Source organism: Maniola jurtina, chromosome 13, assembly GCF_905333055.1.
Source record: "Maniola jurtina chromosome 13, ilManJurt1.1, whole genome shotgun sequence".
Lineage (NCBI taxonomy): Eukaryota > Metazoa > Arthropoda > Insecta > Lepidoptera > Nymphalidae > Maniola > Maniola jurtina.
Window position 1 is genome coordinate 2,196,622 of NC_060041.1, and position 21,115 is coordinate 2,217,736.

The 21,115-nt window shown below is 36.3% G+C and overlaps 1 protein-coding gene and 1 non-coding gene across 2 annotated transcripts in view; both read right to left on the reverse strand.

Moving 5' to 3' along the window:
• The window catches only part of LOC123871272 (somatomedin-B and thrombospondin type-1 domain-containing protein-like), a 67,398-nt gene that overhangs the window by 31,614 nt on the left and 14,669 nt on the right, over positions 1-21,115 (reverse strand). Inside the window, exon 2 of the mRNA XM_045914975.1 lies at positions 9,096-9,644. Coding sequence (XP_045770931.1) covers positions 9,096-9,327 — 232 coding nt within the window. The 5' untranslated portion in view covers positions 9,328-9,644. The remainder of the gene's footprint in view (positions 1-9,095; positions 9,645-21,115) is intronic.
• On the reverse strand, positions 10,043-10,114 carry Trnat-cgu. The gene has a single exon. It is a non-coding gene; the product is annotated as a tRNA-Thr (tRNA).

Below are 21,115 nucleotides of genomic sequence, written 5' to 3' on the forward strand. Positions count from 1 at the left end.
GAGGCGAGCCAATGAGATATCAGAATGCTTTCGCTGGGTGTTTCTGTTACAGGATGGAGGGAGTAGAGGGAGAAGCGATATAGGAGAAAGGACAGTGGTCGAGAGGGATTCATTCGGTCCTCAGCCAGGAGACTCATCATTCTATTCGAGATTGTCTCGACATCCATTTCGATATTCTAAATTAAAGTTTTTGAGAAAAGAAAAATTGTAAAGTTTAAATAATAATTTTAGTATTGTTAAAATTAGTAACTAGTAAAATTTGATAGTGTAAAATCTTAATTAATCAGTGTGTGTTTTGAGCCGACAGAAGCTGATATTGGGTGACGTATTATATTTTGTATTATTTTGACTAGATTATTTTGAAATCAGCTCCACAACCCTAGTTTATTAAATTAGTTGATTGATTTAATTAGAAATGAATCCAGATAATGCATTACACACTTTGTATTTTATATGACGTAACAGAGGTGGTCCTGGATATTTTGTTTGGTGCTATAATGATTTATATAATCTTTAAATTATGAATACGAGGCTATAAAAATCGTATCTATACTCTAGACCGCACAATGAGTTAACTCCACGTTTGAACATAAAATTAAACTACTTAAACCAAAGTGTTTAAATGAGACGAAATAATTAACTGTGGAGCTGGGATCTGAATATATCTAGATTGATTGTATAAAACTGTGTAATGTGTGTCCTTAAAATTTACTTTATTATAGAAGTAAGAATTATAGATAATATCTCTATTGATTATGTGGGCATGTGTGTATTTTAGATAAAATGATGTACATAATATTATATAAAGCCGAAAGGGTTTTTTTGTTTGAATATTTGCTTTTCCCTTTCAATAATTAGTATGGCTTAGGAAGCAAATATTCGGCCGGGAATTAATTAATGTAATAAAGTTACTTAATTTCCAGTCTAAATAATAAATTCAGTTTCTCTTCTATATTTGTTTTTAAACTGAGTGAGTAGTAGAAAATCTATTCACCAGTAATAAATTATATGAATATTAATTTTCCTCTTTTATTGCTATATTTAATTATACCTATATGAAGTAGTGAATATTGGAAGGAGATTCAAGTTAAAGATTTATTAGTTATGGTTCATTTGATTTTTTTGATATACCTCAAACTTAAGTCACATGTGTGCATATTTAATTTGATAACCTTCAATATTGACTTTCTCTCTCTAATACATACCTAAATAAAAGTACTTACTATGGAACTAAGAAATACAAATTTCTTCCATCTTACATTGAAATTAGTATTGAAATTGAGTAAATAAAATAACGTCATTTAGTGGAAGTTGATCACAAAAGTTAGGACGAAGCATCATTATCATCATCATGATCAATCTTTTATATGGTTATGAATGAACTAGAACATTTGAGAGAACTCTAGGGATGTGAAATTCTCACGATGGTTTTTCCTTATACTTCTATTTTCACAAAACGATTAGTACCTAATTTACCAAGAATGCTCTACACTACTAAAGATAATAGAGTTGGCTGGGTTCGAATCTCAGGCTAAAGACAAAGGGACCTTTTTACTTTCGAGTCATAGCTAAATTTCATCTACTTAACCCGAACGAGACAATGGAGTACACGCTGCCTCCAGAGGGCAGATGGCGAGGCAGGTAGGTACCTTTTTTTTTTATTGTGTACCGATCTTTCCCAAACAGCATTTTAGGTAACATTATCTGTTAAAACCGACGCCAGCTGAATTTGTGAATCACCGAGTTTTTGAATAGATAAAAATACTAGTTTTGCTGTACTTTGTAATTCCTTTGCTTGATATTATATGGTACATGGTTGATTGGTGACGTACCAGCAGCGAGATTCCGGCACAAAGCAAACACGTCATGTCTTTATACAGCTGGACTCTCCGAACTAATAAATTGGCCAATTTATTGACAATCAATCAAACAAATATATAAATATACAAAAATACCATGGTTTTGGGGCGAGCCCAGAGCTCATTGAAAAGAACCTAGGTTTCCGTACCTAGGCAAATTGAAAACGCTTCGCAGCGAAATAGGAGAGTCCAAGTGCTGTGCCCCGATAACAATGCTAAAAGACTGAGATTTCAGTGTAGGGCTCCCCCCGTGCTTGAGGAATGCCGGTTGGTCTCAAACCGATGGCCTAAATAAGGCAAATACACGTATCAACTGATTTTCCACACTAACAGGACGTTCTAAATTAACAAATCTCTCCACTCATTATATTTATTTTGAGGAGTTGAAATTTTACATTAATTTTTTATAATTCAATCCGTGTAAACCTGTTAGCTGGTCGAGAAGTCTACGTGTTCACCCAACGTACTGTACCAATTAATTACTTGTAAATAACTCATGACTTAAATACCTAGGTGTTTCTATAATTCAGCTGAGTTTATTTCTTATTTTATCTCTTCATAATGCCTAATCTTAACCACTAGTATAGACGATCACACCGTACCATCACACTATCTCTACTCACTTATCTCTTATCTCTCTCTCATAAGATAAGGGACGGAGAGCCGGAGGCCGGCCGAGAGTTCTCCATAATGCTCTCAAAATCTGCCCGGTCTGTCAAAGGAGACCCTTACTCATTATTAGGCCAGCCATGGGTTGAGATTGACCCTTGTCAATACTTAATTGCATGTAATAGTGCGAAGACAAAAAAAACTTTGATCATGCTAATTATTACAAAAAATGTAACTATGTATAAATAGACGAAAGATAAATTGAAAAGCAAATTGTTTGTTCCCTGTGTGAAATTGTGCTCGAATATAATGGAGCGTGGGCGTCGCTTGCCACCCTTTATTAAATCTAATACAAGGTTAGGGTGGCATGGAAAATAGCGAAATCGCATACTCACTGTTATATTGTGATGACAGTGTGTTTTATTATAGTGATAGTATAAAATGTAAGTGTGGCTGTCTGTCTGTTGTCTTTCAACGGCCCATCCGTTGAACCGACGACCGACCGACGAACATCGGCTACCTTTTACCCGGAAAACCAGAGATCTAGAAACTCCTCTCTGGATCTCTGGTTTTCCGGGTTTTCCGTGAAGAAAAAGAATAAAATGTAATAAATAGACAGACAAACAATGTTAAAAATACCCCTAGGTTTATAAAATGTACGGCAATTTTTTTAAAGCTTCCTTTATTTTGTCCGCATAATTTATACAAAATCTACCACATGGTGCAGAATAACATTCATTTAAATATTAAATAACGGCTTTTCCAGTTTTTTCCTTACAAAATGGACGAGAAAAATTCGCACCGTAATAAATTTATTCTGCTACGATCAGGCTATCATCGTATAAAATAAATAAAAGCTCTACTGAATTTTAAAAATTTTAATAAAAATGGAACAGGATTTTAAAAACAAGTAATTTAATAAGTTTTCAAAAAACTCGACTGCGGTTTGCACTGCATCAGATCTGATCTTTATTAAGGTGGATGCGGGGGCCCGCGAAATTCAAATTTTATATGGCTTTTCGGTAGCTCTTTCAAAACCAATGGTTTTTCGCAATTTGTAAACTAATACAACAAAGTAGGCTTACGGCACTTTAATTGCGCCAATGACAGTATCATCCTCATAGGTTTATATAAAAATTTTAACTTGAAAGGGTCCAGTTTAAGAAATTAGCTCTAGTATCGACTATAACTCACAAATTAGTCGATACGAGTGCTAATTTCTAAGTAAATGCGCAACAAAGTCAAATAAGAACTACACAATTTTATTTGAAAAGCTGTTGTAACACTTAGGTATACTATAATATACTTACCTTTGAATCTCTTAAATATTGCGATAACCATCGTCAAGACCTGCATTAAAGCTAGGTACCATGAAGACCTGCATACCGTAATGATGCTATGATACAATAAGCGTTTTCCAGCAAACCCCTTTCAGGCATCATTAGTTTTCGCACCTACGCACCCCCGCACTCATTTGACACAATGCTGTATCTACACACTGCGGGGTGTAAAAAACTATCGAACAAAATAACTCGAGATTTTAAGCTTATTTCGTGGTTTAACGATATTTTATATTGTAGTTAACGAGTAATTAATCATGGTATGTACCCGTCATCTTCAATTTAAGAAATAACTCTTTTTACTTTCTTTTTTTATTCAATTTTTACTATTTTTCGTTACAGCGGCAATAGGAATTCACATTCTGAAAGAAATGCAACTCGGACGGAGGAACAGTACCCGAAAAAGGGTGCCAAAAGGATCCTATTACTAACCTTCCGCTGTCAGTCTGTCTGTCAGCGGACTTTATCTCATGTTATGTCGTGATTGTTAGAGAGCTGAAATTTTCACAGAAAGTGTATTTCTATTGCCGCTATAAAAACAAATAATAGCTATTTCAAATTAACCACTATGAAACAAGTCTGAGTCGCTCTTGTTAACTTTCTTTGACGTGACAACGTCTTATAATTCGATAGAGCCGGCTGCACGCACGAAAAAACATGACTCATGCGGCGTTACCTCGCTCTGAGGCGTTCTATGTAAAGCTTGAAGTGTAAGCGAGAGCGCGGAACGAGCGACAAAGAAGCACAATCGGCCTTTGTTGTCACGTTCAACTATCGTCAGTAAACCGACTTTACAGACAACCAGTTTTTTTTTTTAAGTTAATTAGAGCAGTAAAAAGAGGTTCATGAAAAACACCATTGAAAAACCCCTTTCAGGCATCATTAGTCTTCACACCTACGCACCCCCGCGCTCATTTGACACAATGCTGTATCCACACACGTGGGGGTGAATTAATTTGCGACGAAGAAAAAAGCTCTAAAGAAAAGCGAGAAAATTTGCGCTGCCTTTAGCCACGCTCCACAGAAAAGTGACTTGATTTATGCAACCTTTTCTATCTTTTTTTGACCCTACGGTTTTTCACGGCAATCTGGGTATAAATAAATAAATGTTTTTTTTTAATTAAGGCCACAATTCAGGTTACAATACTCATAATGAATATAAACAAAAGACATGAGAGTCAATTTTTAAACCCCAACTCAAAAAGAGGGGTGTTATAAGTTTGACGTGTGTATCTGTGTGTGTGTATCTGTGTATCTGTCTGTGGCATCGTAGCTCCTAAACTAATGAACCGATTTTAATTTAGTTTTTTTTGTTTGAAAGTTGGCTTGATCGAGAGTGTTCTTAGATATAATCCAAGAAAATCGGTTCAGCCGTTTGAAAGTTATCAGTTCTTTTCTAGTTACTGTAACCTTCACTTGTCGGGGGTGTTATAAATTTTTAATTTACACTTGTAGTTTCTTTTTATGCTCACCCGACTTCAAAATACGTGTAGAAACTAATTTTTTTTGTTTGTTCGTTTGTCTGTCGTGAACTTGCTGGTATAAATATTTACGAATCGATCCAGAAATCTTGCAGAAGTCGGTGCGTATACCTCCTTCTACTTTTTTTAAGTCAGGTAAAAAGATCTAGTAATCTTTAAACATCAAAATAGATATTAATTGTATCAAAACCCGCCTTGTTTGAATAAAAAATTACTTTGGTCTACAGAACCTAAAAAAACGAATTAAAAGGAAATACGGTGTTACAGACCGACAAAAAGACAGACAAACTTAGGGGTCAACTTATAACACTTTTTGGGTTACCTACCCAGGTGGGTAAAATTATAAACGTAAATATTTACCTCTATAGGAACCAAAAAATAAAAAAATATTTACCTCTATAGGGACCTTAAAGCAACAATAATAAAAAAGCAAAATAAGTAAATAAAGCATAAAAAGTGCCATAAAACCAACTCGTAAAACCATAAAGAATGAACGTTATGGATATTTTATATCTTTTGTGACAATGTTGAAAATTAGGTACGAGTAGGTACAGTTATTAAAAATTACAGAAAGGTTGTAGGCGTATGCAAACGATGCTGAAATATTATGAAACGGGATTTTGCGCGTTTCCATTGCGTTGTAATCTTAGTTGATCCGTCAAGATGTAAACATGTTTGCTTTTGTTTGTAACGTTGACTTTATGGAGCTTACTTTATAAAAAAAACTGGCCAAGTGCGAATCAGACTCGCGCAGTGAGGGTTCCGTACTTGGATATTTTTCAGACATTTTGCACGATAAATCAAAAACTATTATACATTAAAATGAGTAAAAATCTGTTTTAGGATGTACAGGTAAAGCCCTTTTATATGATACCCCACTTGGTATAGTTATCTTATTTTGATAATTGAAACACATTTTAATTTTTTTTTAAATGATGTAACCTCAAATTCGCGGTTTTCAGATTTATTCCTGTACTTGTGCTATAAGACCTACCTACCTGCCAAATTTCATGATTCTAGGTCAACGGGAAGTACTCTATAGATTTCTTGACAGACAGACAGACAGACAGACGGACGGACGGACGGACGGACGGACGGTTACTTAAAAGCATAGATTAATGTAATTATTTTTAGAGCTCATTGTGCTCAAATAAAAAAGTTTTTTTTCTTTCTTTCTTTCTTTCTTCTTAGTGTTCAATGGAAACAGACTCCCAGAGAATAATATGACAAAGGGGCGGTATTATATGGGGATTAGACGTTTTACAACCCCTGATACACGGGGCTTTATGCGACAAATGGTAACCTCACAGGGAGATATTGTTATGACCTACTTACCGCTAAGGGTGATGAATTTTGTTTAGTATGCAATATCTTTTTCAATACTTTTTAAGGGTACCACGACTATAGTCTTTTTTATGTGTTTTAGGGTTCCGTATCTCCAGAGAAAATCAGGAACCCTTATAGGATCACTTCGTTGTCTGTCTGTCTGTCAAGACCCGTTAAGGTCATAAACCCCATAGGATAGGTACTTCTTTTTGACCTGGAGTCATGAAATTTGGCATAAGCAATGTCTAATAATAATTGCCCAAGAAAGGGAAAATCGTGAATTTGTGTTTATATAACAAAAATAAACGGCCAAGTGCGAGTCAGACTCGCGCACGGAGGGTTCCGTACTCGGGTATTTTTTCCAACATTTTGCACGATAAATAAAAAACTGTATAATAAAAAAATGTATAATAATGCATAAAAATAAATAAAAGTCTGTTTTAGAATGTACAGGTAAAGCCCTTTCATATGATACCCCACTTAGTATAGTTATCTTATTTTGATAATTGAAACACATTTTAATTTTTTTAAATGATGTAACCACTTTGGGGTTTTTAGATTTATTCCTGTACTTGTGCTATAAGACCTACCTACCTGCCAAATTTCATGATTCTAGGTCAACGGGAAGTATCCTATAGGTTCCTTGACAGACAGATAGACAGACAGACAACAAAGTGGTCCTATAAGGGTTCCGTTTTTCCTTTTGAGGTACGGAACCCTAAAAAGCGTTAATACTTGTACGATGGTACGGAAACCTTCGTGCGCGAGTCCGCATCGCACTTGACCGGATTTTTTCACAAAAGCAGCAAAACCTTGCGGCACGCCACAGAGCCGCATGGCAGCTACAAAATTTACCCACTAAGAGGAAAATTGGAGGGGAAAACTGGTATCGGAAAGGCATTCCATATCCCAGCAGTTCAATTAAGAAACGAGAAGGCAAATCGCTTCGTACGTGTCCGTTGAATTTCGACTACGTACGGGTTATTGTACTTACTTCCTACTAATATTATATTACAAAGTTTGTATGTATGGATAGATTTATGGATGGATGTATGGATGTTTGTTACTCTTTCACGCAAAAACTACTGTACGGATTTGGCTGAGGAATGGAGATAGATTATACCTGCATTAACACATATGATAACACTTTTTATCTCGGAAAATCAATGAGTCTCCACGGAATTTTTAAAAACCTATATCCACTGGAACGAAGTGGCGGGCATCAGTATACATAACTTTCGTCTGCTTTCGTGCCAGGCAGACAGGTATACCGAACATGTTTTTTTTTTCCTATTTTTGTTTCCCCAACATTAATATTATAAAAAGCGTTCCCAATTGCGGCGTGCCGCTGACGTGCCAAATTTAATATAAGAGATTACTGGCAGGTGGGAATATGAATATTTCATCAAATTACACATTTCGCATAGCTCAGCCACAGTGCAAATACATACAGTTGGGCGACGCCTTTGATGTTTGCGGACGAGCTGACGCGAGGCGTTACGATATGAGCACCAGGGTTGGAAAACAGTTTTCTTTACAACAGAACAGCTTTTATTCATTTTAAAACGTGTTTTTTTTAAGGGTTAGGTACGGAACCCTTAAAAAACACGTTTTAAAAGGTGAAAAGAAACTCTCATAAGATCACTTTGTTGTCTGTCTGTCTGTCCGTCTGTCAAGAAAAAATATAGGGTACTTTCCTTTGACCTAGAATCATGAAATTTGGCAGGGGGAAAATCAGAGAACCGTGAATTTGTGGTTACGTCACAAAAAAAAAATGTGTTCAGGAACTAATAATAAAATATAGTATTTTCAACGGTATAACCCTTCCCCCGTCTCGCCATGTTACCCCGTAGGATTGCTCTGTCTAGACGTCTGTTTTGACCGACTGTATGAAGTCTTTAGACTGTGACTTTGCTACGGCGGAACGGACGGAAGTGTAATATTAAAATGGTCAGATGGAGGAAAACCTGAAACCCAGCTGTCATAATACGGGCATTATAACACGCTTACATTTTTTATGTAGCTACCTACCTTCAAAGCAAATAAAGACCTAATTTTACAAATGAAAAGTATCTTTTCCATTTTTAGGGTATGTGAAGGGTTAAGGGTTTGTACCTGAAGGGTGCTACGGAAACTTATAACTAAGCCTCTTCCGCCTGTCTGTCAGTCAGCAAGATTGTATCTCACTAACCGTAATAGGTAGAGAGTTGAAATTTTCAAAGATACGTATTTCTATTGCCACTATGAAAAGAAATAATAAATAACCAAGATGGCGAATTTCAATATGGCCGCCGTGCCAAATTAAAAAAATAAAAAGTCTATAGTGTCATATCTACGATCGATTGTACCTACGGATCCCTTCGTGTACGAGTCCAACTTGCACGTGACAGGTTTTTCCAATTCTTTTACTTACCTATCTACTAATATGGAAATAACCGTAGTATTTAAGAAAAGTCTTAAATATTTTTTTTATTCAATACCTCCGCAAGTTTCTCTGAAGTCGGGACAGCAGTCTCCCAGCTTCAAGCAGGCGTGGTCGCAGTAGCACGGCTTGTCGGTCAGCTCCTCAATGATCGCGTTCTGATGCGCCTTCTGCACCACACACGAGCTGTCCCGCCCGGGACAGCATAGACTCGCGTCCCGGCAATAGTTGGCGCCACATTGTCCCGCCAAATACACCGCACTCGCGAAGCATAGCCAGTACCGAAGCATTGCGAAAAATTAATTATCTGTGCTGTATTTTTTTTTTTTTTAATTTAATACCTCTAAAAGGTTTTGCGATTAATTGTTCTTTATTTTTTGCTGGTAGCTTTAAAAATATAGCACTTAATAAATAAAACTTTTTAGACAATTTAATTTGTTAATGCCGAAAGCAATCTTTTACTTACGTAAATTAAGTTTCTGAACGCTACGCATTTTTTTTATCGTTTTATAAGGTTTTTTAATAAGGTTTTGTTAGTTAATATAGTTCTATTTTCGAATATGTTCTTCTAAGATTATGGCGGGGTTTTCATGCCGATGTCACGAATCTGAAACAATTTAAAAATAATTGGTTTTTAATTTCATAAAGATGTTACTTATATAAAGTTAAAATCAATTTTTAATAAATAATAATAACTATCAAAATAAACCTATGCGTAAGTACCAACTTAGTTTATTTTTTGGTAAGCGTTACATTTTTTTAAGCGCGATTAATTCGTAAATACTTATAATTTCAAAAATTTACTGAACTTTAAAGTTAAATTAAATGGGTAGGTAAATAAGTGCTTATTTTAAAAATAAATACTAAGTAAGTAAATAATCTTGTACCTTGCGCAATGTTTATTCTAGACATGTCATATAATTTCCAAAACAGAAAATTACTATTGTTATTTATGAAATTTATACGTAAAAAGTTAATAAAAAAGTAAAAAACCGACACGAATCCTGCCTCCTGTGAGGTTTGAACTCACGACCCCTGGTTTACGAGACCAGTGCTCTACCACTGAGCTAAAGAGGCTTGTGGCTGTGGTGCTGAAATATCCGTACGTTTTTTTTTTTTCTTTAAATCTGGCTTTACTCTGATTAGCCAATGTCAAGTTTGTGATATTTTCAAGTTATTGAATCTATACAAGTATGGACTCCGTCTGCGCCGACGCCCGCCGACATACGCGCGGCGCCCCTTTAGAGCGCTTCCCAGTCAGTTCCACCACCAAAAAACACCAACTCACACAAAAACCAGCCACTCTTAACAAAAAAAACACTCCAAACAAGCACAGCACGCGCGCCAGCAAACGCCATCGCAGACGAAGTCCTATCCGTACGTTAACTTTACTTGAAGTCAATTATTATAAGGCTGAGTTTTCATTGTAGAAATACATAATAACTACAAGTGTAAATTAAAAATTTATAACACCCCCGACAAGTGAAGGTTACAGTAACTAGAAAAGAGCTAATAACTTTCAAACGGCTGAACCGATTTTCTTGGATTACAGCTAAGAACACTCTCGATCAAGCCACCTTTCAAACAAAAAAAAAAACTAAACTAAAATCGGTTCCTTAGTTTAGGAGCTACGATGCCCCAGACAGATACACAGATACACACGTCAAACTTATAACACTTCTCATTTTGGGTCGGGGGTTAAAAATACAATTAAATAAGTAGGTACTTAATAAATAACTTAATTCTATCGCTAGACTGAAATGGATGACGGCGATTAACCTGTACTTATTATTATAATAAATCATTAATTAATAACTATTATTGGCTACCCATATTTGAAATGGGATTTTTTTTTACTTGTTGGTTTATCCTTCAATCACGCTGCAACGGAGCAACGGATTAACGTGATTTTTTGTATGGATATTGTTAAAAACGTGGAGAGTATGAGTTAGGCTACTTTTTATCCCGGAAAATCAAAGAATTCCCACGAGATTAAAAAAAAGATTCCGACAAATTGAGAACCTCCTCCTTTTTTGAAGTCGGTTAAAAATAGGAATGCGTCAATATGATTGGTCGAAATCTACTCTTTCATGGAACTAGGAAAACATTTTTCTTAGAATTTACAAAAGTACCTACACTTTTGTAAATTCTAAGAAAAAATGTTTGAAAATTCAATAGGGTTTTGGAATTTTTGTAGTCCACGCGGACAAAGTCGTGGTCTGAAGTTAGTGTAGACTATGGAGTGAAGTAGTTAAATCCTAATCTAAGTTAACTATAATGTTCAACTTCAAAGGAAGGTTTAGGGCGAACTATACGTACGAGTAAGTAGGTACTTAGGTACTTACAATAAATTAATTATCGAACATCTAAGACAGGCATTTCTTTGATGTTTTCCGATGCTAGCGAAATATACCTTCCTTGTTTTCTCAGTGGGAAAATCCATTAAGGATTTCTTAGTAATGTTTTATACTCGTACATACAATGAAATAATGTGCGCTTTCGGTCTTCTTCAACATAGCCCACCTTGGACCAATAGGGTCTTGAACTTAGTAAGAAAATGATGTGACGTTTTGTATAGCAGTAGTACTTTGTGGGGCTAGAATTCATTAAGTATTAAATAATTTTAAAATTTCAGATTTTTCTAAATTTTTAGGGTTCCGTACCTCAAAAGGAAAATGGAATATATAGGATCACTTTGTTGTCTGTCTGTCTGTCTCTCCGTCCGTCCGTATGTCTGTCCGTCGTGTCTGTCAAGAAAACCTGTAGGGTACTTCATGTTGACCTAGAATCATGAAAGGCAGGTATCATCAGGATCAATGACGTCACAAGGTATAAAAGACAAATAGTTTTCATAAGTAATTTCTGCGGGAAAAGATTTTTATGTTAAAATTAAATTTCAAAATATATGTCAACTGTCGTTTATCGTCTTGTGGCTTCATTGATCGGCTTCCGTAGAGGTTACAGCATTAAAAATTTCGAAAAATCTATTTTTTTTTATGTTTTTTCTAGCCTCATAAACTACCGCTATACAAAACAGCATATCATTTTATTACTACAGTCCAGACCCTTTTACAACGGAAGAAGCTATTATAGGTAGCTCTTGTACAAATTGCGTGTAAATCTGATTACTCCGCAGCACATTGCTTACTTATCCATACTTCCATACTTAATATTATAAATGCGAAAGTGTGTCTGCCTGTCTGTCTGTCTGCTACTTTTTCACGGCCCAACCGCTGAACCGATTTGAATGAAATTTGGTACAGACATGGGATACATCCCGGGGAAGGACAAAGGCTACTTTTATCCCGGAAAATCAAAGAGTTCCTACGGGATTTTAAAAAACCAAAATCCGCGCGGGCGAAGCCGTGGGCATCCTCTAGTACTTAATAAGTTAAACTAAGTACTAGAACTTAGGTGTCAACGCACGACCTAGCTTCTAGAGCTGCTAGTAACTAACGAGCAACGGATGATAATTATCCGTGTTCACTGTGTATGCATCCGCGGGAAGCCTTTGATGTTTTTTTTGCAAAACAGCCATACCCTATACACCTTTACCTAAAATCTAGATAGGTAGCTGCTGAATGATCCTATTTTCACCATCATCATCATCATCATAATTTTATCCCAGCCCACTACTGAGCACCAGTCTCAGAATGATAAGGGGTTAAGCCATGGTCTACCACGCTGGCCTGTGCAAGTATCAAAATTTACGAAAAGTCGGGAACAGGCGGATAGTTGGCTAACGCATTGTTCATGATTGTTCCACACTAAATGATAGATAGCCACTGAGCTCATTTGACATTAGTTTGTTTTTTTATTCGCTATAGACAAGCGCTTGACCACAATCAAACCTGAAGGAAAGTGGTGATGTGGTCTAAGATGGGACGCGTTTGCCTAGAAGGTGCCTTGTTTTAAAGATACCCGGATTGTAACAGGTAGGTTCTGCTTCACTGAGTGATATTAAAGTAATTTTTCGTAGAAAACCTTCATTGGATAAAAAATAAATGTCACAATGTAAACACTAGCGAATCATCCCGCTGACATTTTCAATCATTGCAATCGCACTAAGCTTCTCTTTATTCAGAGAGATGACTTTGGCTAGATGGATAAAAAAAGCTTTTAAAGGTAAGGTAGGTACTGCTTTTTCAGAGATTAAGTAAATATAAAAGTGGCGTTCATACTAACGAGTAAGAACAACGGGTCTCGTTAATTAACAAACAGGAGGTTACCTACTATTTGAGTACCCAATAAAACTACGTTTTAACGTGTAGTTAACTAGTCATACACGCAGTGGCGTAGCTAGGCGTGGGCGAAGTGGGGGCCTCGCGAGGTCCTTTTAAGTGCTTCTATCTAATCTAGGTTTAACCTAATAATATCTAATCTAAGTTTGAATCAAATCTAGATTGAGACGCAGAAAGAAGTTTTTCTGAGTTAAAAATTGTTAAACTACTTAAGAAACAGTATGAAGCAGGACCGACTGTATGTTTTAGCAATACTTTCAATCGAAGCAGATTTAGCTGCAAAAATTAATTACAAATCTTTACTAGAAAATTTCAGCAAAGCAAAAAGCCGATGAACATTACATTGTAGAAATGGGTAATCTTGGGAACGAAAGAAAAAATTATAACCAAGCTTAAATAATGTGTAGGACTTCGTCTGTGTTGGTTTTAGCTGGCGGGCGTGCTCTGCCTTTTTGGAGTGTTTTTTTTTTTTTGTTAAAACTGACTGGAAAGCGCTCTAAGGAGGTGCCGTGCGTGTGTCGGCGAGCGCCGGCACAGACGGGGTCCATACTTGTATAGTTTAACTAACTTGTTACAAATAACTACAAACTTGACATTGGCTAATCTTCGTAAAGCCAGACGAGAGAGAAAAAAAATGTAACATATAGTAACGAATATATATTTATTTATTTATTACTCCTAATCTCATCATATATATTTGTATTTTCGTACTCAAAATAGTGTATAAAATATATTATTATTAGGTATAAAATATTATGTACGCAAAAGCAACTCTCCTAGTCCTCTGTAAAATCTTCTAGGAAGTCATACATGGTCGACATGATACAGATTACCTAGTGACCACAAGCAAACGACATAGTGAAACTTTACATAAAAAAAACTTTTTGAAAATAAAGATTTTTTTATAAAAGGGGCCTTGCTGATGCAACTTCGACCACGTCTATATTAGTCAACGCTACGCCCTGTGCTACGCCTCTGCGTTCGTACTGCATCCACCGCGGCTTCCCTTTGAGATTTTTCCCTACAAAGCTGACGAGCTGTGTGCATTGTAGCATTGAGAGTTAGCGTGGCGTTGGGTTTAAATGTTTTTCAACTAGTTGGTGTTTTTAAAACACAGAAAACTCCTATAAATAAATCCATACTTGTATGCTAATATTTTATAATGCGTACATGTGTTTATCCGTCTGCTGCTAGCTTTTCATGGTCAGAATTTGACGAAATTTGCACCCCGGGGACAGACAAAGGCTACTTTCTGTCCCGAGAAACCAAAGAGTTCCTACGGAAAAGAATACCCTTAATTCACGTAGACAAAATCGCAGAGTCACATCTGACCCCTACGGGTGGAGAGTACATATAAGGGGCAAGTAGAGATAAAATAATTTGTAGAGAGTCAAAAAGGCCCCCAGGAAAACGCCTTGAGCAAGGTAACCACCGAAATCTACCAAACGGGCGCCCTCTTGAGTTTCCGCCCATATTATAACCGTCAGGTTGTTGGAGCCATGAGAGGTGGAGTGTTGTCCCAGTTTCATGAGATAAATCTCACTGACAGACAGAAGGACAAACAGCGAAGGCTTAGTAATGTAATAGACTCCCGTTGGCACCTTAGGGTTCAAAATGCTAATTATAGTGTACTAGGGTATGCCCGCGGCTTCGCCTGCGTGGATTTCGATTTATTAAATCCTGTAGGAACTCTGATTTTCCGGGATAAAAAGTAGCCTATGTCCTTCCCCGGTATGTATTCCAAGTCTGTACCAAACATTAAAATTGGTTTAGCGGTTAGGCCGTGAAAACGTAGCAGACAGACAGACACACTTTCGCATTTATAATATTAGTATGGATTAGTTGAAACGGAAAGGTCAAACAGGATCCTACCAAAAAATATAATCAAAAGCAAATACATAGTAGGTATTTGTAAGTCAAATTGACGCATTGTTGTCCCTAATCCCTGCTTGAATAACTCGGTCTCTGTAGAGAGAACGATAGTCGCTGTAAGCCTGCCGGCTTATAGCTACAATCCGTGAGACTTACCTACATATATTTTTAACCGACTTCTCAAAACGAGGTTACCATTTAAGGAACATCCACACTTTCAAGCTCACAAGTGCCTATATCTGCATTTGGTCAAAGGTATTATGACTATATTATGTACGAGTAAGTACAACCTTCGCGGAGTTAGTTCACCTTGTCCACAAACCTAATAAGTACTGCAAATTATATCGAAAACAGTGTAAGTATAGAAAGTCAACAAACAAATTATTCAATAATTTTTATAAGGAACTAAGGATTTCGTGCATAGATAGATTTTCTCTGTAACATAGACAAAGCCCCCTTACGAGAGGAATTTAAGAAGAATTTAAAACTGAAACTATAAAAACTTCTAAAATCTACAGATAGGTAAAGGGAAAAATCTTTAGATCGCCTATGAGCTGAGAGAAACCCTGAAATGCACTGAAAGGCAATGAACTCCGGGTAAAAGATAAAAAGCAGTTAGTTGCCACCATGTCATGATATAAAGTTAAGCTTTGAAATGCCATAAAAGCTGTCAATTTGTTAGCGTAAAAGGTTCCAAAGAACACACGTAAGTATAACACCGTCTTATGAAGGAGTTTGTATGTAAAACACATTCGTTGTAGCCCATAATCCGTTGTATGTAAGAGAGTAGGGATCAGGAAGGCTTTGGGCCATAATCCTTACGGTTTGTTATTTTACTCGACTGCGTGATGCATTATAAAATATGCTATGCTTGTTAAAATTACTGTTTACTAAGCTATTACACTGATCGCGAGCAATTTGCTCCTATTTATTTTATTATTTAAAAAAAAAAAGAATATTAGCCAATTTAAATAACCAATATTCCCCTTTCCTCTCCAACTAAGCGTCAGGCTTGTGCTAGGAGTAGGTACGACAATAGTGCAACGGGCGGGGTTTGAACCGTCGACCTTTCAGTTTTCAGTCCACTCCTTTACCGGTTGAGCTATTGAGGCTATTGAGGAGTTCTGTTCTCCATCTCCGAAGATATTCATCTGATCTTCACGAAATTTATATGTGACCACAATAAAAATTCCAAATCGATCCAGGTGTCTTCGAGTAATCGGGTAACATACATTAAAAAAAAAGATTCCGACGAATTGAGAACCTCCTGCTTTTGAAGTCGGTTAAAAAAAGTGCTAATGTGTTCGTACTTTTTTTTTGAATTCTTATAAATAAGTTAGGCTTTGACTACGATCTCACTTGGTGGTAAGTGATGATGCAGTCTAAGATGGAAGCTGGCTAAAGTGGAAGGGGTATGGAAGTTTCATTAAACCCATACCCATCGGTTTCTACGCTGCATCGTACCGGCGTACGTCACTTGGCGACACGGCTTTGCTGGTAGGGTGGTAAACAGGCTGATTGATTGATTGATGGATTGAACTATTTTGTATTACCTCAAGCACGGAGCATCTAATACCGTAGCGCTTCCAAAATCAATGACCTCAGGGTACTACTACCAATCTCATTTGTCTTGTTATAATATGATTTATCAACGCAATCAATCAATCCCAGATTATGAACCTATTACCGGTATTTAGGCCTCAGTACAGAAAACAAAAAAAAAGCAACCCTAATTGAATCTCTTCCATGATCTCTTAACAACCCTTTTGGAGGATGTCCAACAAGTTTTGAACCCATTGTTAAGGCCAGAGGGCCATCGAAATAGCTTTGTCATACTCGTAAGCCAAAACATTCTGTATTGTTAGGTTCCAAGCTAATTTGCATTTAAATAAAATTTGTTCTTAGACACTGATGCTTGATAGGTACTTGTAATATCGCCCTTTATACTTATTAGCTTCGATTGTTGTAAGTGTATGGATTTTGGGCTGTTGAATTGTGCGTTGTGAGATCAGTAACATTGTCATTGTCAGTCAGTCAGTAAGATTTTCCTATAACATTATATTTAGACTAAACTAATAATTAGTTCTACATTTGCCATCAAGTAGATCGTCGTTCTTAATTATGTACACGCGACTGTATATACTTATTATGTATTTCCTAACTTGACGTAACTACACCGCATTTTCCCGTACTTTACACCACATAACCACGTTGAAGGAACTCAGTAATAGGGGTGTCAGATGCAGGCACTGATTGGTAGATGTTGTTGTTTTAATTTTAAAATTCAGTATTTTACACACGAATTCTCTATCATACAGATAACAATGTAATTAAATGTATTTTTACTCCGAAAAAATATCTATATTTCTATATATTCCGAATACTCTTTATGCTGAAAAATCAAAGGGTTCTCAGGGAATTTTTGAAGAAACTTTTCAAGTTCAAGTTTTCAGACTTTAATTCACTACGATCGATTTTATGATTAAGTAGATATTTTTTTTAGTGGGTCGTTATGTATACAATTTATTTATTCGTTGTTTCGTGTAATTCCGTGTGTTCAAAAAGCTTAAACAATTAAGTACGAATTTTAATTGACTGTAGAAAGAATTGGTATTATTTTTTTTTTCAGACACTTGACAACCCTAATCCGAAGCCGTGTAACAAGTAGATGCAAAGTGTGTTACAGTTCATTAAACAATCACGCCGCAGCCTCGTTCGAGAATCTCTCGGGAATTTTATATGTCAGGGAACTATGTGTACTATGACTTACTAGGTAATAATATTATGTTCCCGCGGCTATTAATTAAATGATGACGACAATACTTGGATGAAGGAATCCTGATTAGTATACGAGGGAAGCGTACCTAGCCTATTTGCAAAAGCGCAAAATATTATAAAGTAGAGGATGCCCGCGACTTCGTCCGCGTGGATTTCGGTTTTAAATATCCCATGGGAACTATTTGTTTATTGGGATAAAAAAATTGCAGGGACGCAAGCTACCTCGGTTCCAAATTTCATGCAAATCGGTTAAGCGGCTGGGTATTTAGGAATCCCGTGGGATCTCCCATCTCTTTGATTTTCTGAGATAAAAAGTAGCCTATGTCCATCCCCGCGATATAAGCTATCTGTGTACTTTTCGTCAAAATCGGTTAAACTGTTGGGCCGTGAAAAGGTAGCAGACAGACAGATAGACAGACACACTTTCGCATTTATAATATTAGTATGGATAGGTTTCTAGGGTTCCGTACCAGAAGACTGACATATATTATGACCCTAAGCCTCCGCTCTCCATCCGTTCGTCTACGTTCATCTGTCCGTCCATCTATCAGTGTGTAGTAAGCTTTAGAAAGGCGGCGAAAGACCGTGGCGTGTGGAAGCTCCTACTAGAGACCTTATTTATTTGTTCTGTATATCCATCGCTAACCCTACTGAATAAGAATCTCCTCTCAGATGAGAATGGTTTAGCCCACCACGCTGGCCATATATGGATTGACAGACTAAGTATTTTGGAGAGTTCTCAGGCAAGCAGGATTGTTATGTTACCTCATGGTGTTAACTGTTTTCCTACCTAAGTAGCTTAGGTAGGCACTTAGAATAACCACATAAGTTTTATTTCGCAAACATCTTAACAGGGCTCTCTCCGTCACTCGTTTCATACAATCGTAGTTCCAATTTCATTTGAATATTAAGCAACCAAAGTCCATGAAATTTTGCAGACATATTCTAGAAACTAATATCTGTGTCTGTGGTGTTTTAGATTTTTCTAAAAATATGTAGTTTTAAAATTACAGACGCTCAAAGATTTGTATGAAAATTTGAAAGACCGCGAAACTTTGAAACCGAATATTTTAACAGAAATCTAGAAAACCACAGACATAGATATTAGTTTCTAGAATATGTCTGCAAAATTTCATTGACTTTGGTTGCTTAATATTCAAATGAAATTGGAACTACGATTGTATGAAACGAGTGACGGAGAGAGCCCTCTTAACAAATCAGGTAACATACTTACTTACTCAAAGGGTTCGAATAGGGAGAAGTCAAAATTATATTTGAAGTAGATAATCCAATTCAAAGTACCTAATCTCGAGATTCTTGACGTCTTAAACACATGCCCTGATTTACATGTTAATTGGCTAACTTTATTACGACAAAGTTTCCGACGGGTTTGCGAAACTTTTTTATTGAGGAAGGGAAACTTTTTTGAATTTTAGTTTATCTAAATAACGTGATTGGGTCGGAATGGATTGATTGAAATGAAATGGAGTGCATGATAATTTATTTCATGAAAACCAACATAAATATTATATGGGATGTAACCCGTTCTAGCAAAAACTTTAGCGTTATTATCCAATATCAATAACCATTTGCCTTATCTTGTAGTTTTAGTGATTTAGTGTTTTTCAAACCCGCATTGTATAGCGTGCAAAGCTCGAGTCAATGCTTCACCTACAACGCGACATTGACTTCGAGTGACCTATTTACTAATTCAGATGTTTTATTTGTAATATACTAGGATTTAATATTTTTTTAAATTTAATCAACCTATTGTGAACTTTTAAAAAAATACAGGTTTTTTTTTAATTTGTAGTTTTTTTATGGTATCTTATCAGTAATCATCAGTACTATCACCTGTCTTCGTTTTTGCTAACGTTCTTGTTAGAGTCTTTATATGCAATAATTTTATTTAAAGAAATACTTAGATAAGTACGCTAGATATGGCGTGCCATACCTACACAATCACAGTTTTTTTGCACCGATTTGAAGCACCCACCAGACCATACCAAGCGTGCCGGGAATTAAAATGGTCCTCATATTGACAGACGTTTTATCACTAACACATTAATTCATTTCCGAGTAGGTACGCTTATGACGCTCACTGTCGCTATCAGCGCCAAAGCAAAAATCAAGTTGCTTCAAAAACAGAGTCGCCAATCGCAGGTCCAGCGCAGTTGTATTAGTTAGAGGTCAGTGGTACTAAGTAAGAAATTGTAACAATAGATTGTGTCAACGTTCAACCTTTGCCACCGAATGATAACCGTTACATGCTAATGCCATGTCACTGACTTTATTAGATACGTAAGAATTTAGGTTTGATTTAGGTAATAATTTAAATGAAGGTTTAATAATTTGTTTTTATAAATAAATGAATGAAATGGTTTTATGACCACAATTCTTAACTAGATAATGCCAGCGACTTCGTCCGCGTGGATCTAGGATTTAAAAAAAATCTTGTAGGAAGTTTGATTTTCCGGGATAAAAAGTTGCCTATAGTTAGTTATTTTGAAGTGTGTGTGTGTATGTTTGTTACTCCTTCACGCAAAAACCACTCGACGGATTTGGTTGAAATTCGGAATGGAGATAGATTATATCCTGGGTTAGCACATAGGCTACTTTTTATCCCGGAAAACCAAAGAGTTCCCACGGGATTTCGAAAAACCTAAATCCACGCGGACGAAGTCGCGGGCGTCAGCTAGTAATTGATAACGCCTGCTTGAAAGGCTTATTTAGTTTTATCACTCGCGTGCCGATAGCCTGTTGCTTGATTTAGTGCCCTACGCTTTATAGGGGGTCATAATGATGGCGCAGATAATGTTGACCCGAGACCCGAAGTAAAAATAATTATCTTATCATTTTATATTTTTCCGGCCTTATAACGGTAATTTCCAACGTTAATATAGTGGTGAAAATAATATTTATGGTGGTCTCTCCGTCACTCGCTCCATACAAACGTAATTTGGTTCTCATTTGAATAATCAATCAAACTCGATTCAACTTTGCAGACATTTAAGAAAGTAATACCTATGTCTGTGATTTGCCAGATTTCCATAAAATACCTAGTTTTAAAGTAACACGAGTTTGAAGATTTGTATGTAAATTTTTGAGGCCCTGTAAGTTTGAAACAAAATATTTTAATGGAAATCTGGAAAACCACAAGGCATAGAACTTTCTTTGAACGTATAGC